The following is a 27,842-nucleotide window of genomic DNA, read 5'->3' as shown; positions in this document are numbered from 1 at the left end:
GAATCAGTGTCACTCCATGTCTCAGCAACCTGGGGTAACCAGCCATACAAAATCCAAAGAACAATTTTTACAACACTTGTGTTAAACTTTGGGATCTGGCCATCATCCATTCTCACGACATGACCGAGCCAACGCAGGCATGCAAGGAAAGCGCCCTACAGGTAGACCACAGCTGCGATACAAGGACATCTGCAAGAGGGATCTGAAGGCCTTAGGAATGGACCTCAACAAGTGGGAAACCCTGGCCTCTGAGCGGCCCGCTTGGAGGCAGGCTGTGCAGCATGGCCTTTCCCAGTTTGAAGAGACACTTGGCCAACAGTCTGAGGCTAAGAGGCAAAGAAGGAAGGCCCATTGCCAGGGAGACAGACCGGGGACAGACTGCACTTGCTCCCAGTGTGGAAGGGATTGTCACTCCCGAATCGGCCTTTTCAGCCACACTAGACGCTGTTCCAGAACCACCTTTCAGAGCGCGATACCATAGTCTTTCGAGACTGAAGGTTGCCAACTGTGTTAAACTGTCCTTTTAATAAGGCAATCTTATTATCCGTGGGTTGTATTCTAAGAGCCAAATCCTGTCCAACTTTTCAGTGCTAATGCAGCCATGCCAACAGGGCATGTAGTAAGGAGACATGCAGGTTGGAGACAGTCATGAAGGCCGGCCTCCTCAAAGTAAGGGAACACTTAGGGCGCAATTCTAACCTGCAATGGAACAGGCAAGCCAGGAAGCTTGCTCTGTATCCCACGCAGGATAGGGGCCAAGAGTGGCTCAGCCAGAGGCAAGGGGAAACATTTCCCCTTACCCCGGGAAAGGCGCCCTTTCCCCTATGGGTCTCCTCAGACTTGCACCATCTCCTGAGGTGGCGCAGTCTGAGGAGAGTGGAACAGATTGAAGCCGCTCCGTTCTCCGTGGGAACGGGGGTTGGGATCTGACATAACTGCGGGATCCCAGCCTCACCTCCCACTCCCCACCCACCTGTCCCCGGGGCTGCCCACCCCCGCCCTCCCCCCACCCAGGAACACATCCCTCCCGCCTCCTCCCTGCCTCCCCCCGCCTACCTTTGATCCTTGTGTCGGCCCAGCTGGGCCGAAGCAAACCACATGGAGGAAACCAGCACGGAGGCTTGAGTCAGCCTCTGCAGGCTGGCGCTTCTTTGAGTGCCAGCCTGGCTTCCTCCTGTGCCCCTGTGCCCTTACAAGAAGGGTCTTGTAACTATGGTGGCTTTTTCCCCCTTCTCCTTCCAGCAAAGAAGGGAAGCTGTCACTGCCACAATCCTCTTCTGGCTTACTCTCAGCAAGTTGGAAGAGCATCCTAACCTCCAGTGGAGCAGTAGCCAGGAAAGGGTGATGGACAGATAGGCTGAGGGTTTGTCCATATGTTCCAAAGGTACAACTCCATGTCATCGTTACAGTCTGCTTCATGGCAAGGCTGGCCATGGTGTATCAGGTGTTTTTGTTACCAAAAGGGCTGTTTTGTTTAGGGGAAATATTACACTGCCCTTATTGGAACCTTAGGATTGTAGGCTGGATAACAAGACGGTGTAATGCAGAGAAATTCCCTTTTGCTTAAAGAGGAGACTGAGAGAAAGATAACTTTTAATAAAAGATTATAGTTTTATTACAAAAGCACAAAGGTAAACATAATGCACATGGAGAAATGACAAGTGTATGTTTCTTGGTCCTAGTACTTGAATCTAGTGTACCTAGCTTTCAAGATGGTTGCATGTAAAGAGTATTTGGTGCATCTGAGGAAATTAGAATAAGGAAAGGTTGTAGGGAAGGATTTTAGGGGTCCCTGGTCTGCCAACCCAGCTGCTAACTAAAGATGGGGAGAGAAGGGGAGAAAAAAGGGGGGGAAGAAGGGAAAGTGTTCCAGTCGCAAGATAGTTACCTGTCCTGTAGAGCAGTTGGGGGGGAGAGTCCTGTGAAGAGGACCCTCTGACACAACACAGATGTGTTGGTCCTTGGAGAGAGAGCAAGAGAGCATGTGAGAAGAAGTCCTCACTTAAAAGGGGTTTTCAGACAGAGCTGAGCTGGATTGTAGTTTGCTTACTACCACCCAGCAGGGTGCTTGGAGTATGTAAAAACATTGAAAGGATCAGGATGTTAGTTATCAGCAAAATTCAATGGGGTCAATGACTGGCTTCCTAGATGGGGGAACAATACAATGAATAAACAATACAATGAATCAGCAACACAAGTAGGCAGTTCAAGTTTGCATACAGTACTTAAACAGTGATTGGGTTAAAACAATACAATGAATACAGTAATGTAGGAGACACTTAAACAATGATTTAAGATGCCAGACTTCCATAATGTGTGACCATAGGGAGCTTGGTTGTATAACCATGGTTGTGTTACATGGTTGTATAACCATGAGCTTGTGACTTGACTTGATTGTGGCCTGTGTGAGAAGTTTAGCCTGCATGACATTTTAGTAACATAACTGAATATAGAGAGAAAATTACAAGTAAAAGGAAAAAGGGGATTTTCACGTAACACTTTCTTTCCTTTGTCAAGTTCCTGCTCTCCAGGAAGGCATCACCATGTTTTCCCTCTTTCCCACAACTTCATTACACGTAGAGTAGATAAAAGATGCCATCACCGTCTTGTGAAGAATGTTCCTGTGGAAACAATTAAGAAAATATTGGTTTATTCAGGATGCACCTGGAGTATCTTAATTGATTCAATGTTCTGGCTGCATTCCACAATATGTAATCTAGAAAAGTCATTAAGAACACTGGGGCAGTTCTAGAATGGGATAACTACAGACCAGGGGTTCTCCAAGCTGTGTTGCGACACTTTAGAGCATCACGGTGCACTCAAAGTAGAGCTGTGAGATGTCCCAGGTGGTCCCTCCTATCTGTTATCCCAGGTACCATCATCTTGGATTTCACAAAATCTCATGAGATTTGGGCACTACCATCTTGGATCTCATGAGATTTCATGGGATCCAAGCTGGTGGCGCCTGGTTGAGCCAGGCTATGGGGCATCATGATCCAGGTAAATTTGGGAACCACTGCTATAGACTGTAGCCTGACATCCTTATCTGGCTAGCAGAACTTCAGAAGAAGCCTTCCATTATACACATACCCCTAGCTGGGCGAGGAAACACATGTGCAGGCACTGCCATCCCAGGTTGCTTAGGACTTTGGGGCAAGGCTCTGCACTGAGCCCCCAGCCACCCTCAAATGGTGCATAGGGAACTATCACAGCCACTGGTAGTAGGGATTCTGTGGTCAGCTAGCCAGGAAGGCCCTTTGATGGGCATGGGACTTTGACTGGTGTCTGACATTTCCGGCTTCTATGGGAAGCCACCCTACCTGAATTGGTGCTGAATTTGCATCTTATCCTCCAATCTACATCTGAATAGCCTGGGTTAGAAAATTAGATACCACAAAGCTGCTGGATGGCAGGAGGAGGGATGGGATAGCTGAGTATTGCTGATATTTGTACCTGGACCACCTGCAACAACGTAGTGGCATCACATGTACAGAGGTGGTTTGATGCCACTGGATTAAATCTACAAACCACCGTTGCTGAGCATATGCCATTCATTTCAGTGGCATGTTTGTGAAAATTTAAATGCACAGAGATTAGATGCAGAATCTATCTGAATGTTTGCCCATTAGTATTTTAGCCATAACCTATCATTGAGGTGAAAGTACTATTTGGGCAGAAGGGATGCTTTCTGCAAATCTTTAATATGTTCAGTGTCTGAGTTTCTGTTTCTTGCAGTTGTTTTTTCACTTGAATCCTAGTACTGTCCCAGCACCATTTTGTTTTGTTTTTGCTTCCAGTTACTGGCTGCATTTTCTTCCTGGGCTGATCATATGGGTGACCCCTAGCCAATAAACCAAATCAGATTTGGCTATGTGATGTATTTTGCATCTATTCACATTTTCATTGCCTTATATTGTGGCTATGGACAAATCTGTGTTACCATACCATTCCTCATCTCTTTCATTCCACATTCCCTTTTCCAGTCATCTGTTATGACAGGGCGAACCAATTCAGCAAACTTTGATACTGGACAGGCAAATGAGCAGCCCGGCAAAGTTTGTTGATAGGGCTCTTTTGAAGTGTCATTCCGGTAATACATCTCGATGGTGTGCTCTCTAATTTGAAGAACCCAGACAAAAAGATAGAAAACAAAGAGAAAAGTTAGATGATCATGTTTGAAGACAATTTTATAGAGATCAATATTAAAACCCGGATGACTTGAGAGCAACAATTACTTTAGAACAACTCTTAATACATAATATTTCTATAGTACTTTTTGAGTGTGCAAAGCATTTCATATGCATCATCTTGTTATAATGCTTACAACAATTCTTAAGTAAGTATTATTATTTTATCCCCATATAGCAGCTGGGGAGCTGAATAAGGGCCCAGTCCTATCCAACATTCCAGTTCCGGTGTAGCCATGATGAAGCCCTGAGGTAAAGAAACAGATGTTCCCTTACCTTGAAGAGGCCTCCACGACCACCCCATCACTGCAGGATACAGCATGTGCCCCATTGGCACAGCTGCATCGGTGCTGGAAAGTTGGATAAGATTGGGCCTGAACTTGTCTAAGTTCACTTAGGGCGCAATCCTAACCCCTTATGTCAGTGCTTTCCAGCACTGACATAAGGGCAATGCAGCTTCAAGGTAAGGAAACAAACATTCCCTTACTTTAAGAAGGCCTCCATGAGTGACATCCAACTGCAGGATGCAGCACACGTCCCATTGGCACCGCTATGCCAGTGCTGGAAAGCACCAACATAAGGGGTTAGGATTGCGCCCTTAGTGAGTTCATGGCAGAGGTAAGACTGAACTGGGTACATCTAATTTATAGCTCAGTCTCTTAGCTGCTTTGATATCAGCTCATCAAAGCCAGAGGTTGCAGTGCAGTGCAGTGCAGTGCAGTGTGCTCGCTCTCTCTCTCTCTCTCTCTCTCTCTCTTTCTCTCTCTCTCTCTCTCACACACACACACACACACACACACACACACACACACGGTAGGTTGTAACTGAAGGTTTCCTTCCTCCAGAGCACGGGTGGGCAAACCCCAGCCTGGTGTCCATTTGCGGCCTGCGGAGACCCTCAATCTGGCCTGCAGGGAGTCCCCACTCTCCAATGAGCCTCTGGCCCATCAGAGACTGTTGCATCCCACGCTGGTTGCGACCACCAGATGCAAGCTGCGGACAGAGTTAGAACAAGGCCTTTTGCGGTCTCCATGTGTTTTCTGCTTTCCCCTGGGCATTACTTTTATCCTGCCCCCCCCCCCAATTGCCTCTGAACAACTTATGTCTCCATGTGTTTCTGTCTTGGTCTGTATGTTTTCACTGTGCAAGAGGTGTGTGGCAAACGGTTCATAGTTCTCATGTGGTTTTACATGCCTGTATTATAGTTCTTATGTGTATTATAAATAAGCTCAGTAAAATTCATCCATTCATATAAGTTCTGACTCTAATGTATTCATTTATCTAAACTTATTCAAATCTGAAATGTACATTAATTCTTTTTTTTTCTCAGCCCCCAACACAGTGTCAGAGAGCTGGGTCGGCCCTCCTGCCAAAGTGTTTGCCCACCTCTGCTCTGGAGTAAGTAAACCTTAAGCTCCAACCCACTCACTTCCTTTTCTTCCTTTGTATTCTGTACCATCTTAATCCAGTTGCCATGTCATTTGGATACGCTACATTCAGAAACGACATTTAATGCACAACTCAGGAAGGATAGCCCATAAACCCCAAAGCTAGTTTGACAAAATGAATGCACATGTCTAGTGTGCATCCTTTTCATTGGCAGCAGAATGAGTACTTATTCTAGACACACACTGTATTTTTTCCAGGCCTTTCTTTAAATGACATCCTCTTTTGCCAAAGTAGATCTCAGTGAATGAGAGAGAAGCCATCTTGCTCTTTGATCAACTTAGGTGGATTAAAAACCAACCACTACATATTTCATGCTGATGATGGGTGCAGCACTTTTTGAATGTCCAAAATGCTTTACATGTATCCTCTGGATGGAATCATTACAACAATCCAGTAAAAGTATTATTAATCTCATATTGCTAGGAGAAAGTTGCTTACTGAGGGCCATCTAGTGAGTTCCTTGTAGAGGTACGTTTCAAACCAGGAAAGTCCTGATTCACTGTTGAATCTCTTGTTCCAGATCAGTTATCCACCATGCTGACCTACCATATTAGTAAAGGTTTAGCCCCTGAAGGATAATAGGTGGTGGCAACATGGGGCTGGAAACTAACTAGTTATGATTTACTGCACAATCCTAACAATGTTAGACGAGCGCAGGCCCCCTGCACTGGACTACACAAACATGCCATAAGGCATGTCTGTGACAACACAGGAGTTGTGGAGGCCAGCACAGAGGAGTACAGCGACCCATGGAGGCCAGGTCCAGCCTCCGCACCACCAGGAATGGGCATGTTTGTGCCAGCTCAGGAAGGATGGCACAGGGGGATGGGAGAGGGCATTCAAGAGGTGGGAAGGGGGCATTTCTGGACAGGGGGAGGGTAGAATGGAGAAGGATCAAGTCCAGGAGGGGGATGGGAACAACTGCAGCAGTGTAGACTGTATCCCAACCCCCCTGCCAGGCCTGGGCAACCTTGCACTGGCTGTTTGGGTATGTGCCAGTGATTTTACTGGTGCAGATCTGAGTAGCCCTGTTAGAGTGGCTAGAAAGCTACATGGGATAAGGGGGAAAATATCCTCTTACCCCAAGTTGCCCTCCTGCCACCTCCAACTGCTGGATATAGCACAGGCCACTCAGCTTGCCTGTTCCAGTGCAGGTTAGGATTGGGCTGCTAAAGCTTTGTTATATTACTACAGTGTGCATGTTTGTGAAGGTATACATGCTGTAGGGCAGGGGTACCCAAACCCTGGCCCTGGGGCCACCTGCAGCCCTCAAAGACTCCCAATCTGGCTCTCAGGGAGCCCCCAGTCTCCAATGAGCCTCTGGCCCTCCAGAGACTTGCTGGAGCCCGCACTGGTCTGATGCAACTGCTCTCAGTGTGACAGCCAACTATTCAACCTCTCGTGTGAGCTGTAGGGCTCCCTCCATTACTTGCTGTTTCACATCTGTGATGCAGCAGCGGCAGCAAAGAAAAGGCTGCCTTGCTTGTGCACGGCCTTGTTTGGCTCTGAGCTATTGCAAGACCTTCATGCATTCATATAAGTTCCATCTCTAATATATTCATTTATGTAAATTTATTCAAATTTGAAATGTAAATTAATTCTTTTTTTTTGCCGGCCCTCAACACAGAGTGATAATGTGGCCCTCCTGCCAAAAGGTTTGGACACCCCTGCTGTAGGGGATGCCTTTCTCTTCAAAATGATGCAGTTAATAAACACAGGCATTCAGTAATGAAGGAACATTGTGTATTGGCAACGCAATAAAATACTTGCCTGTTATCTTCTTTATACAGTTCAAAAATCTGACAAGATACATATGGGGGCAGTCTTTCATTGAAGGTGTTGAGCGCCATCTGGAGGGCACCAATTGTGGTGTCATGCTGCAAAAGGAAAAAACAAAAAACATTCTCAGTTGGGATTGACTTGCTTCAGAACGGATATTAGAGCCCAATTCTATCTCCCACCAGACCAGATCATTCAGTGCTGCTGACGGGGTGAGTGCTGCATGCAATGGGCTGGGAGTGGACCAGAGAGCTCAGGAGAGGTAAATAAAAAACTTTTTTACTTACCTCCCTGTAGGCCACCTGGTCTCCAGTGTTTTACCTCAGGCGTATGCCAGCTCTTTAGTGAGTCAAGGAATGGGTCCAGGAGTGGGAGGGGAGATAGCATGAGTCAGTGCCATGATCTTCCCTCCTCCTCCCCTAGGCTGGCCTGCTCCTTGCCCCCAAACTGCTCTCAATCCACCCCTGCTGTCAGCCACAAACAGCCTCTGGGCTTTTGTGCTTGTGGTTGTAGCTGCCAAATGCTAGGAGTCCACACCTTACACTGGCATAAAGCCTGCATAGAACTGGGCCATTAGATGGATCGCTCACTCAGTATATATTATATTTATATTTAGAGACCTTTATTGCCATTAAAAGTATATAAAAGCAGTATATAAATGCTGTTAATCATCATCATCATCATCATCATCTCATTGCTAGATGTAAAGCATTCTTAAGCAAGCCTAAGATACATAACTCACAGCCCAATCCTATCCACACTTTCCTGGGAGTAAGCCCCATTGACACTAATGGGACTTACTTCTGAGTAGACATGCATAGGATTGGGCTGTCATTCTCTTCTTCTATTATCTATCTCCCTTTGAAAGAAATGTTCACATATATAGGACACATACAGTTCCACCATCAGTTTGGGATACCACATTTTGGGGGCAGGGCTCCTATGCTTTTCACAGCTGCAGAGAGAACGAAATTCAGCCAAAGTTACTTTTTTCAGTTTCTGAGGCTGCAGTCCTGTTCAGAGATACTTGAGAGTGAGTCCCACTGAAGTCCAAAGAGCTTCTTTGGCAGGGAGCCGGAGGTGGGGCTGGGATCCGGCAGTTATGCTGGATCCCAACCCCATTCCCAGGGAGCACAGAGCAGCTTGAAGCCACTCTGCTCTCCTCAGACTTATGCCACCTCCAGAGGTGGCGCAAGTCTGAGGAGACCCATTGGGGCCAGTAATCCTTACCCAGGAGTAGGGGGAAAAGTTTCCCCTTGCCTCTGGCTAAGCTGCTTCTGGCCACAATCCTACACCGGATACAGTGCAAGCCTCCTGGCTTGCCTGTTCCAGTGAGGTTAGGATTGTGTCCTAAGTATTATACTGCAGCAGGGCAGAGAAAAGTGGCCTGCCTAAGGCCTCCCAGTGAGTTCATGACAGGGAAGGGATTCAAATCAGAGAAGTCTTAATTCACAACTCAGTCTCCTGGCTATCGCACCACGCCTGCTCTCTTCTGCGTCTGTAATAAGTGATAGATCTCATAGAACTGTGGCTAAGCTGAAAACCTACTGTGACTTCATTAGAGGAAGGATACAAAGATTATATCTGTCATCGCCCCACCCAATATAAATGTAAATGTATTCCGTTTGATATAAGATATATATAAGAATATATCTGATATAAATGTATTCCTTTTGATATAAATGTAGATTATAGTAATTTGCATGTTAGGTTGGTTTAATATGAGACAACTGGTTCCTCTTCCACAGCTGCATCTCAAGGTGATGTCACCATGACTACATATGAATCTGGCTTGGCACATTCTCATCAGTGCTGGAGATTGAATGGGATCCCAACCTTTTAAACTTTAAACCTTTAAACCTTTAAAACCTAAATATGCAGAGAGCTCAGCCAACATTTTTAAGAGAAAGATACTCACTGCTGAATATGCAAGCAGTTTTCTTTCCCCTGGATTCAGAGCCGCGTCAGCCAGAGTTTCTACAATAGATCTCACAAGGAGCCCTGAATGAAGGTGGAAAAGAGTATTATTATTAAACCATTAATATTCACCATTAATATTAAGTATTAAACTGTAAAGGACCATTCATTTAGAAATGGGCTATGTCAGATGCAAGGGAAGGCACCAGGATGCAGGTCTCTTGTTATCTGGTGTTGCTCCCTGGGGCATTTGGTGGGCCACTGTGAGATACAGGAAGCTGGACTAGATGGGCCTATCGCCTGATCCAGCGTGGCTGTTCTTATATTCCAATATATTAAAATAATATTATTCAATGATCAATTGCCATTTAAGAATGCTTCAGAATTTCTAGTTTCCACACAGGTTAGCTTTAGAAAGCTAAAACTTGTCCACTTGAAACCTGGTGAGATTTTGTAAGCAACGTAGATTCTAGAACCTGCACCCTTCAACCAGGCCATGTCCCACTCCACAGCACACCCTCATGTCTTCCTGCTGTTTTGTAGGGTGTCTCTCCCACATCAAGAAGAGGCATCTTTTGCTCTCATTGGCCTCCTAGGATGGCAGAAACCGGGGACCGAGAGGAAACAGATGGTAGCTAAAGAATTGGGTGATGCCTTAGCAGGGACGGCTTTAAGCCAATTGAACCAATTGCTCTCAACTGGGCCCTGCAGCTCTTAAGGCTAGCCCTGTGCCCTAGGCTCTCTTTGTTTTTCTTATTTCCTCTTCAATAACAATTGGAAAATTGTCCTGTTCTTGTACTGAAACAGGTCTCATAATCAGCATATTTCCACTGGGTCCCCAGATTGTCTGGGTCTGGGGACTGAGCAGGAATAGATGGCAGTGATAACAGCCAGAGAATCAGTTGATTCTTGAGCTGAAAGTAGCCCAAGACCAAACAAATTCTTGTACCTGTTCCCACACGGTTCCCAGACTTACCCAGTCAGAAACCAAGTTGAGACCAGCTGATTTTTGTGTGCTGAGAACCTGACAGCCAAGCAGGTGAGTGGGCTGGAGAGAAACTCTTTGTCAATGCAACATCTTTCACTATTCTGCTGTCTGAAGCAGCCAGCCAGGCTACCCATCTTCATTTCAGAAGGCCATGCTGCCTTCCACTCTGAGACAGGATGTTGCATCAGCAAGGCTGGCATCACAGCAAACTTATACCCTTCAACTCTGAGAGCCAAAGATAAGCCATAAACCCAGTGGCGTCGCTAAGGGGGTTTCGGGGGTGCGGGCCGCACCGGGTGACGCTAAAATCATGGTGGTTAGGAGTAACCCCATCATATTATATACCATTGGATGTGGAATTTCAAGCTGAATGCAATGCAAAAAACCAGAGCGAAATATCTCCTTTCTATCAAAAGTTGTGGCCAAAATACTGGAGAACAAAAAATGCATGGATCCCGATGGAAAGTGAAAATGAGCCATATCGCGCATTTACTCGTGAGTAGGCGAACTTGCCTTAGTCTGTTGGAAAGGGCAGGCTGAGAGGAATCCAACAACACCAGAACGGTCCTGATTCAATGAATGCAGCCCCCAAAGACACCTGAGAAGGAAGTCCCTCCCTCCAAGCAGATGAATGTATTGAGCCCTATGGAAAGCAAAACTAAGCCACACTGTCATGTTTACTCGTGAGTGAGCAAATGTGCCTTGGCTGGTGTGGAAGATCAGGTGAAGGAGAATGCAAGGCTACCAGAATGGTCCTGATCCTATGCACCTGGAGCTCAACAAGTGCTCCAGAAGGCAGCCTTCCCCCCCCCCCCCACTAAAAGTGATCAAAACAGAGGCTTCAGCTGATAAGGTGAACCTTTTTGAGACTTGCAAAGTCAGGTGGATCCTGACAGTGATCTGGTTTAAACAGAAGTTCTTAAATTGAACTGGGCACTGGGTAGGGCTGAAAACCTTACTGGTTTTGGAGGGAGGGTGTTATTGCAGGTAGGCCACAGAGGAAATTCACTTGGTGAACCAGGGCTGGTTTCTGCTTATTTAATTATTTGTTTTACTTTAATTATTTATACTTATTTATTTTAATTTGCCTGATGATTTCACTTCCACCATGACATCACTTCTGGTGGGTCTTGGACAGATTGTCATTCTAAAAAGTGGGTCCCAGTGCTAAAAGTTTGAGAACTGCTGCAATAAGGTGTTAGTAAGTTGACACCCTGGGGGCATGTGTGACACCACTAGTGACCAAAATAACTAAAATCACAGTTTGGAGGAATAATACCATCATATTATATATCAATCAATGCGCCATTTCATGCAGAATGTGTTCTATCTTTGTTCTATCAAAAGGTACAGCCCAAAAACCAGTGGGGGGGGGTGACAGAGTGATGTTACATCACCATGCCCACCACTTGGGGTGTTGCCCCACCCACTGCATAGGGGGTGACGGGCTGGCATCCTGCACCAGGTGACATGAACCCTAGTGACGCCACTGCATAAACCTGACATCTACAACAATAACGCTGTGGAACTGAAACAACCTTCCAAAATAATTGTGTGTTCCCTGAAGCCAAAGCTCCAGTAATTAAAATTTCTCCTCACTGATTGAAATTGGCCTCCACTGATTAATCTGCAAAAGTTTTTGTAGCATAATGTACCAATTAAACCAATAAGAGCTATCAGCCCAACTCCTTTGTTTCCGTAGAAAAAGATCCATCAGCTATCATCATGTTTCACTGAATGCTTCTTGATTACCTCCTTGCAGCCGTGCCTTCTCTACTCTTTTGTAGACGCCAAATACCGAGGCCAAGGACAATATCGCCAAGTCAGCTAGCTTAGCCCTCACATCCTCAGTTGCCCATTCAGGTAGTGTAAAATTGTGAATAGCCTGCAAAGGGAAGAATACTATTTTTTAACTTTGAAACATTTTCAGCTCCTCTTTCTCTGGCTACTGCTTTTGCACTGAATCGATAAAAAGCTTCTTATACTGTTCAGAGCATGCATCACAGTCCAGTATTTTGGTTCTCAGTTCCAGAAAGGAGTCGCATTGTTGACTTAAGATATTTGTACCCCCCCCCCCGGAAGTGGGTCGCGATAACTATTTTCACTTTTATAAGCTGTGGGGAGCCCTACAGAGTGATCTGCGGGGCCTTGGCAGCAGGTATGCTATGTTTAAAAAAAGACCCCTGCGCCCCCAAAGCAGTGTGATTCTGGGGATCACATTTCTGCCTTTCCCTTTGCCCTTCCCCCACCCATTAAAGGGGTGGAGGTACTCAGGCTGGGGCGTCGTGATGCCCCAGTTTGAGAACCACTGGTATAAAACATGAATTGAAAGCCATCAGTCCAGATTAAAAGGCGGATTAAAATGAAAAGTCTTTAAGGTGGTGGGAGGAAAAAGTACTGAAGAGAGGGAGGGGACGAGATGCATCTCCTCATGCAATATTTCAAGTATCTCTGCACTTTCACCAATGTAGATGATGAGAGCCCAGCATGAGCTGGACATCTGTGGAGTCAACAGGTTTCATCTGGCTGGATACAATTCTGACCTGGCTCCTCAGTGTGAGCCTGTGATAGACGCCCTGTTTCCTTACCCTATTTTTTATTATTATTATTTTTTTGCCTATTTTTGGACACCAATCCCACAGAAATTTATTTGATGGCTCAGCATCCTAAAAGCTGCTGGGACATTCATCTGCAATAGTCTTGTATTTGGCAGAAACAAACATGTGACTGATGTATATTGCCTTTTCAGTCCAGTCCTATGTGGCTGCCATGCTGAAAGTGTAGGGCTGCGGGCATGATGTCTGCCAACCCTCCTGGTGGAGATGCTGGCTGAGGGAGGCAAGAGGGGTAGGGATTATCGGTGTGTTCCAGCTGCCACATAACCCCCATGGGATGTCTCTGAGCTTCACCAGCTCCGTTGGTGGTGTAGCACTTTGGAGCTGCTGGGGGATTGTCCAGCTGGCAAAGGGTGTTTGAGATCCAGTGGCTGCTGATTCCACCTCATCCCACCCCCATCCAGTTCTGCTCTCCAACTTTTTTCTGCCTTTCTGTTTGTGTGGTGTGCTGGTGGCTGGTCTGCATCCTGTTGACGGTGGCATGTGGCTTTGCAGCTGCTGCACTTGCATTCATGCAGCAGCTGCTGGCAGAGGGGCTTCTGTGATGGCAGGACTGCCTTTGTATAGGTGTACTTAAGGTGTACCTATAGGTGTACACTGGTGTTTCCTAGGTCGGAAAGACTAGGTCATTTCTTTGTGCCTGGGCTTCGCCAGAGACAACAGCTCCAAGTCAACCATCCTACTGAGACTGGCATAGCCCATGCTTTGGACAGTCAAGTCCACCTCTCTAAGCAATGGGATGAAATGGTGGGCCCAAGTAATCTAATATAAACCCGGATTGTACGGGAGTAGGCGATCTCTAAGATACCCTGGCCCAGAGCAGTATAGGAGTTTCAGGAGTTTTGAGAGTATAGGAGTATTAGGAGTTTTGAGAACTTTTCTCTTAAGTAGATACCCTGCTCTCCTTGCATCCAACTTCCTGAAGCTATCTTTTCGTCTCTAACCAGCCAAGTTTGGGCGTTTTCACCAGTCTACCTGTTGTACTTACTTACTTACTTACTTAGGCCACAATCCCAAACAATTTTCCAACCCAAGGTAAGGGCAATGCAGCTCTGAGGTAAGGGAACAAACATTGTCCTACCTTCAGGAGGCCTCCATGACTGCGCCCCAACTGCAGGATGCAGCACATGCCCCACTGGCACAGCTATGCCAGTGCTGGAAAGTTGGTTAGGACTCCACCTGTACCCACTTATTTAGGGCACAATCCTATCCTGCGCTGGAACAGGCAAGCCAAGTGGCTTGTGCTGTATCCAGCGCAGGATGGGGGCCCAAGGCGGCTCAACCAGAGGCAAGGGAAACTTTTCCCCTTACCCCTGGGTAAGGTGCCCTTGTCCCAATGGGTCTCCTCTGACTTGCGCCACCTCCTTGACAATTTTAGAGGCTTGTCGTCCATGTACTGTGAGTCTAAAAAGTTTGAAAACCACTGCTTTAAACATTTGGACTTAATGCTATAGCTCTTATTTTGTTCTAGGAATTCAAGTCAAGTGTATACTACAACAATAATCTTTTTAGAAGAAAGAAACATACCTCACATAACAAAGTATCCTGTAGATCCCAAAGTTTGGAATTGTACAAAGTTTTGAGAGTGTTGAGGTCATATCCAGAGTCCACAACCAATTGTTTTAGAAATTCCTGAAATTAAGTAAGAAAATTAATAGCACAGTAATAGTTAACATTTGCAAAGTGCTTTCTGAGTGGGCAAACAACTTCAACATTATTGCTTCCATGGAAACCTTTTAACAACCCTGGAATATAGGTAAGTATACATAACCCCAATATTGCAGTTGGGCATTTGAGGCTGGTGTAAGGCCACTTAGGGCCCATTCCTATCCAACTTTCCAGTACTGACGCAGCCATGCCAATGGGGCATGCCCTGCATCCTGCAGTTGGGGAGAGGGCAGTCACAGATACCTCCTTGAGGTAAGGGAATGTTTGTTCTCTTACCTCAGGACTGCATTGCGGCTGCATCAATGCTGGAAAGTTGGTTAGGACTGGGCCCTTAGTGAGAATACTTGGCAGAGGCAAGTTTTAGCAAATAAGAGGGAGTCATGGTAAGAAGACGTCTTGAATGGAGGATGGTAGGACTGAACTTGCAGGTGATTCAAGGAGCTCTGGGAATGGTGTCCCAGTCAATAGGACATAGGCAATGTAACAAGCTTAACTAAAAGTTGATGGAAAATTATAGGAAAATCATTGTGTACTGGCACATTTTATGTAGGAAGAATGTTCAGTACAATGTATCTGGAGACTGAAAGATTATATTTCAGGAAATTTACATTCTTTTCTCTCCCTCATTCCCAAACACCTGTTGTTTAAAAAAAGTATACCTCATATGGTTGAAATTCAGCCTGGAGCTCTCTTGATGCCATTGTTTCTTCCAGAAGTTCCATATAACGTGGACAATCGAAAATGGGAAAGATTAATTTCTGAAATGAAAATACCAAGCCTGATTGTAACGGACAACTGTCTCCATTTGAGCTTCTCAGCTAGAGTTTAGGTAGATGCAGTTCCTTATGTAGGTTTGTCATTATTAACAATCATGTTGAACCCGCTTCTTCATCTATAATAATCTACAGCGATTAATGCATTGGTTTAAATTTGAAGACACTTCATGCAGTAACCCTGGTCACTGGTGCCAGGAGACGAGGCCTGATGATGGCCGGATCCCAAAAGATCATAGAGGAGATCTTTTGGGATCCATAGAGAACTCGTGCAAGGAAAGCGCCCTACAGGTAGACCACAGCTGCGATACAAGGACATCTGCAAGATCTGAAGGCCTTAGGAGTGGACCTCAACAGGTGGGAAACCCTGGCCTCTGAGCGGCCCGCTTGGAGGCAGGCTGTGCAGCATGGCATTTCCCAGTTTGAAGAGACACTTGGCCAACAGTCTGAGGCAAAGAGGCAAAGAAGGAAGGCCCATAGCCAGGGAGACAGACCAGGGACAGACTGCACTTGCTCCCAGTGTGGAAGGGATTGTCACTCCCGGATTGGCCTTTTCAGCCACACTAGACGCTGTTCCAGAACCACCTTTCAGAGCGCGATACCATAGTCTTTCGAGACTGAAGGTTGCCAACAACTCAGCACCAGAATGGGGGGAAAAATAGATATAAATGTAGTATGTATGTAAGTAGGTGTTCATTTGGGTCTGATCCTAGACCAGAATCTAAAATGGAGAGGTCCAATGCCTGAAATGTGAAGAAATTTGCCGTTGCCCTGGTGGAAAGTGACATTCTATGCAGTTGTGAATAAATCACATATGTGATAAGTGCTAGAAAGGCAACCCGTGCCAAATCAAGAAAAAAAAGGTTGAGTCACAATCATGTATTTCTGCCATCATTTTGCAGAGTGTACATGTTGAAATTGACCTGCACCCAAAATAATGCATGGGGGGGGGGAGCCACACCCTTCCAAAATAACAGTTTGAAGTTGCATTTTCCATTCAACATGTGCACATGCTTTTCGTCACAGAATGAGATCTCTTCCTCCTAAAACTGCTATTGAGGATTTGTTTTGAAGCACAGAATCTCTTTTCAATAAGTTAGAGTGCTGTCTGCCCAATGAAACAGAAATACGGCAGTAATCACAGTGGCAACCCTTTCGGGAATTTCCAAACTGGCAGGCACTTTCATGCCCATTATGCCCTGTGTACAAGTAGACTCAGGAACGCTTTGCCTATGCAGATTCACCTCCTATGAGCTGCTCCGCCAGAATATTTCATAACAATATTCTCATGCACACGGAAGTTCTGGGCTGCCAAATTTCTGAATAATGCAAAAGTCCCTTTTACCTCCCTCAGTGTTGTGAACATGCACCTGTTTGGTAGGTCAGGATGTGTTTAGCAACTAAAAAAAATACTCTTGATATGCCAACCCCACTGTATCCTAAAAAAGGATTTTAGTTGCTAAAATCCCAATATCATTCCCATTGAAATAAACAGAATCTAAGTTAGTCACCAGGACCAGTTCGTCAATAAGAAAAATTAGTTGTGACTAACTTAAGTCTTGATAATTTCAGTGGGATTTAATTATGACTAACCAGGCCAAGTGAAATAGAATTTGCATCACTCTCTCTCACACACACAAACAGAGAGAGAGAGAGAGAGAGAGAGAGAAATTGGAATGAACTCCTTTATCCCTTTGTTACTGCCAAAATTGATTTTTAAAACCATTTGACAACAAACCACCTCTCTTGGGCTGACTCTGGACTTTAAAGTGTAAGGGCCATGTTCTGCAGGGTGGAACGAAGCTGGGTGGTGGTGGTGAAGAAGTAGCAAGAACAAATAAGACAACCAGTAAGCACATCTGTTTTACTGACGGCACAACTTGCCATGAGAAATCCACCACTGCCCAGCTTAGCTTGTGATAGCGACTGGCTGGAATCAAAGAAGAGGCGGGTTTCTCTCATGATGATGATTGATGATTGGTGAAAACTTCCTTAGTTCATCCCAAGAAATAACCAACCTGGCAGGAGGGTGGTGGAAATATAACTTACAAGAGAAACCTGTCCTGATCAAATGTTTTGACTGATTGATTAGAGTTTGGCAATGAAAGCCTAAATCGATGACTTGCAGGATCCTATCTCTGAAACTCTGCCTCGGAATCTGAGGAGAACCATAAGTGGCCTAAAGGTTAATATGGAGGCAAATAAATGTTTTTCTACTCCTCTCTGGTTTAGCTTCCAGTCTCTTCCCCCCCACCCCCAATCATTGCATGTAGTGCATGCTTTTTGGCATAGTTGCATGCTATAACATGGTGAACTGAAACACACTGTACCCAGGTTTTGACTGTCTGAGCAGGGTTTTGCCATCCCAGCATAGGGGAGCAGGAATCATTCAAAGTGCTGGAATATGGGGCCTAGCATAATTTTTGTGTTGGCACAGGGAGCCTGACATCCAAATACTATGTTTTAGTGGATCATGTTTGATTGTCATTTTTAAAAGTGGGCCCTGGTGTGAAAACATTTGGGAAGCACAGGTCTATGCTTTTTTGTGAAAGAAAGAAAGAAAGAAAGAAAGAAAGAAAGAAAGAAAGAAAGAAAGAAAGAAAGAAAGAAAGAAAGAAAGAAAGAAAGAAAGAAAGAAAGAAAGAAAGAAAGAGCTAGGATTGGACAATAAATGATAAGAGTTATAATATCATTTGCTCCTACCCACTTAAAAAGGTCTTGGGGGATTCTATAAATCTCTGTTCAAGGAAATGGTTTGTTTGAAATGGAAATGTTGCAAGCCCTTTCATATCAGAATGAGCAGCTTCTAAAGTACAGCGTAAAAGGCAGGTGCGATTGTTCCTATTAGGACTACTCACCGGGCTGTATGCTTCTGGTACAACATGAACTGGGATAGGCTGCCAAAGGATTTCTGGATTCCAGATCTGATTGCCAGCAGGGGGGAAGAGACCAGCGAGATTTGCTCCGGCGCTCATAATGGTGCGATCAAGTTCTGTGCTCTTGACCAAAACCTGAAAGGAAGACAGCAAAGGATCATCAACCAGGATTTGAACTTAGAAACCTCTTCATTAGAAGGAGGCATTTAGATGCCAAGGTCCTCAGTATTTGATCCAACTCAGGAAGCAACCTTTGGGGCACCCTTTCCTGCAGAGACCTTCACTGATAATAAGAATTTCCCAGGGAGTTTGCCACCTCTGTCACCCACATGCCTCCTTTCCAATGTGCTCAGGTACCGATAACTCCTCCTCAACAGTGGCCTCAGGTTCCGGCATTTTGCCTTTGCCACCAGGCCGATCTCAGAAGTGGCAGAAAGAGACACAGAACCAGAACTCTGCTTCAAAACCAATGTTACCCCTTGAACTCAGAACTGATCTCCAGAAAAGCTGGAGTATCCCCACAGCTCTCTGCAGCCCTGAGGTGATCCAATGTACTTTTTACACCTGTTGCCGGATTCATTTATGTGTACAGGGAGGTTTAGAGCATTTCAATGTGATGAACTCAAGACCAGAAGGTCCATGAGGTCTTTGAAGGCAGGTACTTCAGGTAGGGTGTGTATATCCATCCACTCCTCCACAATCTCCTACTCCCTGGTTTTGAAAAGGAAGAGGGAAACAAAGCCAAGAGGAAGTGTGGAGGAGAGGAGTGTGGTAGACTATAGCATCAGAGATGATTCATTTTTTAATCCAAGGAGCAATAGGAAGAGGAGCAACAGCAGAGGTGGCAGTTGGCACACTTTGGAGTAAGGGCGGGGTGACATTTGACATGCTGCCCCATGCACTGGGAGATCTTGGCCTGACCTTGTATGAACCATACAACCTATGTGAAGAAATCTCTCTGAAGTGTGCACACTCACCTCCACTCGTTTGTATGTGGGACTCAGGAAGCCGGCATATCTCTTCCTTGTGTACTGTCCAAGATCAAACTGCTGCTGCATTCCTAACTGTGGGAACAACAATACAGGCTGGAATCAGAAACCTAGGCATGCATATCCTTCTCGAAAGCCAAGCACAATGACATCTTCTGCTTTCCCACAGTACGGCAGCAGGGCCATGATTAAGATGGGAGGAGCCAAGAGATGAGCAGCTTTCGAGGCACTTACAATCACTTTGTGGGACATAACTGCTAAGCGGGCCTGTGTTTGCACCTTCGGTAGAAACAAAATTAACTGAAGGATGACTATGACTTTCTGATCATGTTGTCCTTTGTGCCAGAACATTTGTGTAAATCATTATGCCTTTATGTCCAATGGTATATTTGTCTCTGTAGATCTGAAATATGATTCTTCATCATTTTACAGCAAACAAGAGGGGTTCTGCTAGTCTGGGAATGATATACGTTCGCTTGGCAAGATCTCTTCTCCTTAATGCTGAGTCTCATCCCTCTTTACACACTTCTTGCCTGCTCGTGTTACCACTTTGAAAAGCCAACTTACCGTGGTCAGTTGCCCAAATCCTTGGGGCCATTCACTTTCATTGTGTAAACCTTTAGGATAGTTATCAATGGGGCTTCTGTCACCATGTCGATAAAGCTAATAAAAAGGTGTGATAAAAACCATGTTAGAATGCTTTGTTTTTCTCATTATCACAAGCCATCCAAAGAGCATGTTTTTTCTTACAGCTTTTGGAAATGGAATCAGTAATTTCCATGCCCAATCTCATCTGATCTTGGAAGCTAAGCAGGGTCAGGCCTGGTTAGTACTTGGATGGGAGACCGCCTGGGAATACTGGGTGCTGTAGGCTTATACCATAGTCTTTCGAGACTGAAGGTTGCCAACCATTCTCATTCCTGATAGTAGTCATATATCTAACCAGGACACTTTTCAAGTAATTGTGAATGTCACAGCCCAATCCTTACTTAAATTCCCATGCAGCAGTGGGCTATGGTGCATCATGTGGGGGAATTTCGGGTGCTGAAGGTCTCCTTGCAGTAAGAGGACATTTGTCCCCAAGGATAAGCCCCAGCAGTCGCAATGGGTCAACCCGGACCTGTGCCAGCAATATTGCTGGCACAAATCTGAGTTGACCCATGTCAGCAAATCAGGCCCAAAAAGGAGGATAGGATAAAGCACACACTGGCACCACCAATTCTGCCCCCGAGTTTGATCTGCCCTGCCCCTGTTGCCACCCTCACCCCACCCTGTTCCTCCTGCCACCCCTGCACCAGACTTACCTGCTGCAGCTGGTGTCTGTGTGACCGACAGTGCTGGGGCGAGGCTCTGACCTTTTCACCGGCAAACATGACCTTTGCACTGTTACAAAGTGTTTTACAACACTGTGAAGGCCAGGCATACCAGCAGTACACACGTTCCACTGGCGCACCACTTAGACAGGATTGGGCTGTTAATGTTTAGCAGTTAGGCTTGACACCAAAATGTCACAGAGAGGAAAATGTGAAACAAATGTCAAGTTTAGTTCCAATGTGAAATTTCTGTGAATTTTCAAGAGAAGCCAAATGAGTTTCTATAAGACAAGTAAAATGTCTTTAGGAGTTTCTGTACCCCCCATCGGGAAAAAGCCAGCCCAATATCTGTAATCAAATAGTATTGGTCATCACGAAGCATATTTAAATGCAAAATGGATATGTGTTTGAGTCTGAGAGAATTGTGAGCCAATTTGTACAGATTAGACCAGGGGTGTCAAACTTGTTTTATACAGAAGGCTGAAGTTAGCATTCATGGCACCTGCTGAGGGACGGAAGTGATGTCATTAAGCAGAAAGTGACATCCTAAAGCAGCTGATGGTCAGAAATCAGCACTTTGTTCTCACAAAAAAAAACTCATTAACTGCAAATGACAGAAGAGAAAATACACAAATCTTGATCATATTTCAAGATATGGAGGTGCCCAATTTTCACGTAGGCTGCTTTTCAGCAGTAACATCTCAGCATTACTCAGCAGCTAAGAGCCTGAGGGCCGGATAAAAAGCTTCCAGGGGCCGCATCTGGCCCCCGGGCCTTATGTTTGACACACCTGGATTAGACCTTAGTCCTGAACTAGCGGGGCTCTTCTTATGTTCTTAAATTCTCTCCACTAGGCATGGATCAGATCCAGACCTGGTTGGCTTCAGCAAATCTGTTACATCTTCAGACAATGTTCTGGGATTATCAAAAGCATCCTCTGGTGGAAAGCAAAACTAAGCTGGCTGTATCCTATTCGGTCTCATGGAATTTGTGAGGCAATTCCCAGAAATGGGGCTGACATATCTTTCATTATGTTTTAGCTGTCTGCACAAATGGTTCTTTAATTGTTGTGTTATGCCCTCTGCCAGTCTTACAATGCTGTTCTTCTTGTATTACCACAGTATGTGGTGCAACAGTAATTGCAGGAAAGACGCTGAGGTACTTCTTTTTCCCTCTCTCCAATATATCTCATACACCCTAATATTAATCTTAGCACAATTAAGCCAAAGACAATGAAACTGGTAACAAAGAAAAGTATGATGTGCCTGCTGACTATTTTGAAATGTTGGGAAAATGGGGTGCATTTGTTCATTTCTTTTAAAAATAATTGTGTGGGGGTTAGTACTAGAGCACCTGAATTCATCTAGCCCTCTTTTCCCATCAGGAAACATGCCGGTCAGTGGCATTCCTGGGGGGAGGGTTTCACAAGTACAAGCGACCCTGGGCAGCACGGCTGGGAGGGCACCACCGCCACCCTAGCTGTGCTGCCCTGAGGGTCACCCATGCCTGCTGCCTCCCCCAGAGGCATTCTGAGGGCAGAAGAGGCTGCATGTGGAGGATTTCTCGAGCCTCCTAATACCGTTAATGGGCATTAAAACATCACTTCTGGTTTTTGGTCAAAAATTGAATGTGGCATTTTTCAGCCAAAAATGGTCATTTGGAGGCCTGCCTAGGCCAAAGGCTGATGTCTGTTGCCTCAGTGGGGTTCAGAAGCCTCTTCAGAAGCAAGGGGAGCATGTAGGGGGGGCCACCTGTATCCATGAATACGGGAATCTGTGGATATGGGATCAACAGATACAGGGGGCCCCTGTTCTCTCCTGCTGCTTAATGTCAGAGGAGCATCACTTAAAAAAAATTCCTTCTTTAGTAGAGGTTAGTATAGGTTTTGGATTGAGATCCAAAACAGTCCAGTATACCCGGGAGGGTCTCATGGCTTATTTTTCTCAACCACCACCCAAGTCATTTGGCAAGTCTCACCCTGGAAACTAAGAGGACTTTCAAAAAGCAATTTGTGATATGAAGAAACTATTTAATTTTTTTAAAATCCCATTTTGGACATTCCCAAACTAGCGTGAATGTACCTAAAATAACTTTTCAGATCCCAGCTGTAGATATAGACTGGTGGATGGATGTACAGTGGTGAAAAACCAGTTTTCCAAGCCTAGAGATTAATGAACCTCAAGAAGATGACAGGTTACAGGTCATCTGTCATGAGAGTGGCTACAATATATGTCAGAGTATAGTGCTCTTTTGATTCTCAGCTCAATTATGTACTGCATCTTTTCTATTGGGATTCAGCCTTCGTTTCATCCTGTGAAACTATATTCTCCCCCCCTCCCTCACACTTGTGTACATAAACACCCACTAATTAAGTATCTAAGAACACAGTTTCAACATAGACTGCCTTACACTGAATCAAACCACTGGTCCATCTGCACTGTCTCAATTGATAGGCAGTGGCTATTTCACACTTCACATAGGAGGTTTCTCCAGACGCATTTGGCGATGCCAGAGATTAAAGCTGGGGCCTTCAACATGCAGAGCATATGAATTGCATTTTGAGGAACCCCCTAAGCAAAACCATGAGCGGTCATAAAACTGGCTACTTACTAAAAGCACAAACGCCAGCTCCCGTCCTGATGCAAGCTGAAGAAGGACAACGAACATTAGGCTAAGCAGGGAGAACTGCATGATCCTGGAGCTCCTTGCTAGGCATGTTTGTCCCATCCTGGCAGCAAAGCGGAAAAAGCAATATTGTTACTGCCAGTGTGCCTTTTAAAGAAGTAAAAGGGTGGATCCCTGTGGCTATTTCAATAGGATGTGGCAACTAGGTGACGGAGGATCTGTTTCTTAACCTTCCTCCTTTAGAGCAGTGATTTTCAACCCTTTTCATCTCATAGCACACCGACAAGGCCACTAAAATTGTCAAGGCACACCATCAGGTTTTTTACAACTGACAAGGCCCCCCCATGCTGCCAGTGGGGCGCTCACATCCCCATTGGCCCTACTAATTAATGACCTTCCCCCACATTCCAGTGGCACACTTGTGGACCACTTGTGGCACATCAGTGTGCCACGGCACAGTGGTTGAAAATGACTGCTTTAGAGCAATCGTAGTTTTGGGCCCAGAAAAAGATACATGATGGGTGTGATGAGACTTTTTTGATAGAAGGATGTGATTCAAGTGTACATTTTCATATGTTCTGGAAAATCAGTACTCCTGCTCCCTCCCTCTGGTCATTTTGTGTACATTGCAGGATGAGCGATGCAATGGTTTGTCCAGACAGAGCCAATAGAAGTTGACAAACTAGCAGCTATTTAAGTCAGGCTTCCCAGTATAGTTCTCAGTTTGTTTGGTGTCCACCTAGCTCACACTACCAGATACTGGAATGAAAAGTAAGTTGTCTGCCTTTGGGGGGCTGAGCAGCATTTTTCCCCAAACTGGCAAAGGAAACAGTTTGCTATTGTTGTTTTAACCTCCTCTGCACTGTACAGGTAGAAAGTGACTTTCCTTGGATTGAGGAGTGCTTAACTTAATACACTGAGAGCACAATCCCTACCACTGTATCGGCAGGCACAAATCCCTTATGCTGACCAAGGAGTATCGCAAATGTGCCATAAGGCACATCTGTGATCTAAGTCATTGAGAGGCCAGTGCAAGGATGGCCTCCTCACATTGGAGGAAGCTCCGGGCCAGTGTGTTCACGCTGGCCGAGTCAGGCCAACATGGGGGTCTGGGGAGGGCAGAGAGAGGCTGGACTGGGGTGTTCTGGGGCATGGTGGGCAGTAGGCGGACCTAGGAGGGGGGTGGTGCCAGGATCTGGCACTTAGGCTGGCACTTATGTCTAACCCCCCTCCCTGGAGGCCCAGCCTAGCACCCGGCTGCTTGGATCTGCGCCACCTCTTGGGGTGGCACAGATCTGAGTAACCACATGTGGACTGCTGCTGCATAACCCAGGGTAAGGGGAATCGATTCCCCTTGCTCTGGGTTGCTCCACAGCCGGCCCCAACCCCGCACTGGATATGGGGCAGGCCAGCTAGCCTACCTGGTCCAGAGCAGGTTAGGATTGGGCTATGAGTTGCATATTAGGAAGGAGTGGAATTCTAATTCAGGAAGAAGGTAGGCCCTGATAATCCTCTGAAGTTAGCAGATGTGACTTGAAAATATGTATCATGTTTCCAAATCCTGGAATGCATGTATGGGAATTCTTGAACACAACTGCAGTCTTGCATATAACTGACAGTCCAATCCTCCACAGCGTGTGGGCCAGTGCGCATGTCTTGCACCAGTGCGAAGCATTGTGAAAGTGCGGTAAAGCACTTTGTGACAACCTAGCAGTTTCCAGCCCTGCTGCAAAGGCCTGTGCTGGCCCGCACTCACCGGCTGAAGAAGCTGCATGCACTGGATCAGATAAGGTTCATGCCGAGCGGTGCAGTGGCAGAATGGGGCGGGTGAAAGCTGGGAGGGCTTAGGGGTGATGGAGGATGGTGATGGAGGCGAGGGTTGGGCAGATTGGGCCTGGGAGGGTTGGGCAGATTGAGCCTTGTCAGTGTGCCATGAGATGAAAAAGGCTGAAAATCACTGCCCTATCCTATTCCCCTTCCTAGGCCCAAACTTCCCACACTGATCTGATGGAAGGTAAAAGGCCTGTTAGTTATGTTATCAGTAGAAGTTTAACAGGGATGCTCAGCTGAAACGTAAACAGCATGTTTCTGATCTGTCTGTAAGTCTAAAAGAAATGGTTTCGGTTTCAAAGTCAAGCATTTGGCTGGGACTTGGCGGCATGTCAAATGTTCTTTCCATAACAGAACATTCTGATAAGGCTATGCAAGACAATCAATAGGCCTGGAATTGATCACCACTCTTGCCTACTGCATTTGCTTTTGAACCTTGCAACATCTGGGAACACCTTGCAACGGATCCACTCAGAGTTGTGCCAGCTATTTAGCTTGCACAGGTCCAAGTAGACCCATTGCATAAGCTGGGGCTTACCCCAGGGCAAGGGAACAGATGTCCTCTTACCATGAAGAGACCTTCAGGCTTCCAACTTCCCCCATAGGATGCAGTGTGACCTGTGCTGGGCCCGCTGCATTGGAATGGGGGGGGGGGAAGGTTGTATAGGATTGTGCTATAAAACTTGGTGTTTGATCCTGTTCCCTTGAGGAGGTTTGGTGAGTTTCTTGTTACATGAGTTCTGCACAGAGACTTTTGATTTCTATGTATTTTTCATCATTCATTCATGGCTGTGTTCATTTGAAATCTTATGCTAATGTATACTTTTAGTAGGGTGTCATTTTACCCTTTACAAGGATGCTGGTGGTTATTCCTATTACTTTCTAAGTAATCACTGCTCTGAGAAATCCCCTGTCCTGCTTAGAAGCAAGCCTGATTTGACATTCTTTGGATTTCCAGGAAGATCTGATCTTAGAATCTATTTAAATAATATTGTATCTCTACATCAGGCTCTGTGGGGATAATTCCATTAACATGATGCTATGCAAGCATTATATAGGAACTGTTCATGGAGCCTCCCTACCTTCTTTTAGCTTGGCACCGACATTCATGGTTGCATTAAGAAGAAGGAATTCTTGGCTGCAGCAAACCATTGTCATATTCTCCAGCTAGGAACAAGGAAGTAAAATAAGGGAATGTTCTTTCTTCCTTAAGGCATTAATATTGCTTTTCAATATGTGACTCAGAATATATGGATTGTCTGATACTTATCTAAAGGGTTTCGCAGGAGGTACCACCTTTGGGCATTCCTTCATTGCTCCATATTGTAAAGTACTCGATTTGTTTTGTTCTTCTGGATACAATTTCTTTTGTTATTTCAAAGTACAGCTGAAGGTGATAACAGCTTTGAACAGTTTTTGAGATAGGGAAGGGTGAACAATTGCAACACAGTGGGGTTGTGTGATGGTCAGATAATATTGAGGCTAGCAATCCAATTCACCCGTAAACTAATTGAGTGGCTTCTGGCACTCTCAGCCATAGCCCTCTCTACATACATGTGAAATACTCTTCTACCTTACAGGCTGGTGTAAAGACTAGTGATAATGTATGTGAGACATGTTTAACAAGCTTAGGGAAAATGCTATATAAATGCGAAGTGTTATTACAATGTCTGCTCATGAACTAGGGCAGGCTGTTTAATTTTCTGTTTCCTTGGAATATTGAAAAAAGAAGCCAACTCCCTAGCACTCAACGAGTGTGGAGATATGCTCGAGTCTTCGTTGAGATACAGAGTTTTAATAGTTGTGTGGGTGACCCAGAAGAAGATTCATACAACAGGTGAGGAAATACCTTTCACTGGATAAAATAATGTTGCCGATACTGGGAGAGAACTGTCAAGTTACACAAAACTCTTTTTCAAGTATATTGCTGTTCAGGTAAGAAATGGTGGTTATTTCACTTACAGCCCAAGCCTGTGCCCCCCCCACTCCATAGCATGTAGCTGCTCTGATGAAGCATGTTATTGGGGGGGGGGGACCAGAAGGTGAATCAGAGGTAAGTAGAAATATTATTTATTTTTATTTACTTTTTGGTAGACGTTCTACTGGAAATCTATGGGTCTCCTCGGACACACACCAGCTTTATAGCTGGCAAAAATTCCTAGAGAGGAAGGGGGCAAGGCAGACTAGGAAAGAGGAAATCGGATCCTGGTGCAAGTTGCTGCTGCCAAGATCCTGTTTTCAAGAAATCATGATTCCTCTGAACAACTCCAAGAAAATGTCAGTGACAAATGCAGCAGTCCTCCATTTCCATAGAATTTTCTTTAAGTGAGGTGGGTCTTCAGAGATTCATAGGAATTGAACAGAGCAGACCTCAGTTTTCCATGAGCCACTCCATCTTCTCTTTTCCCCTTGTTCTGTATCTTCTTTCCTTAGTATCTGCCAAGCAGGATTTATTTATTTGACATATGAAACTCAATACAAGAGCATGAGGCACAGTCAACAGAGGAACTGGAGAAAGGGATTGTCCCAAAAACTTTGATCTGAGTTGGTGAACACAAAGATAGGTCAAACCAAGGTAAACAAATGGATGGTTATGTCAGACAAGCAAGAACCCAGCTGAACTGCCTTCATTCAGATACTGGGTTGAGACAAACTGGATATGGAATTGGTGGATTGCAGAGGATAATCACCATAAAACAAGACAATGTCATTCAACAATTATTATTTTATTATTATTATTCACTTTTTTATACCGCCCTTCTTCCAAAGAACTTAGGGCAGTGTACACAGCTGCTCCCCTCCTTTTGTCCTCACAACAACCCTGTGAGGTAGG

At 45.3% G+C, this 27,842-nt stretch overlaps 1 protein-coding gene across 1 annotated transcript; it reads right to left on the bottom strand.

The window, feature by feature from the left end:
- Positions 1–2,570: 2,570 nt before the first annotated feature.
- On the bottom strand, positions 2,571–23,281 carry LOC136652236 (prostatic acid phosphatase-like). Its single transcript, XM_066629164.1, has 11 exons — positions 23,165–23,281; positions 19,809–19,904; positions 19,230–19,316; positions 18,235–18,387; positions 15,263–15,361; positions 14,463–14,567; positions 12,073–12,205; positions 9,334–9,416; positions 7,403–7,513; positions 3,941–4,111; positions 2,571–2,621 (listed from the first exon to the last, which is right to left on the bottom strand). Exons 1-11 carry the CDS (start codon positions 23,279–23,281, stop codon positions 2,571–2,573), a joined length of 1,206 nt encoding a protein of 401 aa, XP_066485261.1.
- Between the last annotated feature and the right edge of the window lie 4,561 nt (positions 23,282–27,842).

This window comes from Tiliqua scincoides, chromosome 5, assembly GCF_035046505.1.
Source record: "Tiliqua scincoides isolate rTilSci1 chromosome 5, rTilSci1.hap2, whole genome shotgun sequence".
Taxonomy (NCBI): Eukaryota; Metazoa; Chordata; class Lepidosauria; order Squamata; family Scincidae; genus Tiliqua; species Tiliqua scincoides.
This window is presented reverse-complemented; position numbering and strand designations above follow the sequence as displayed.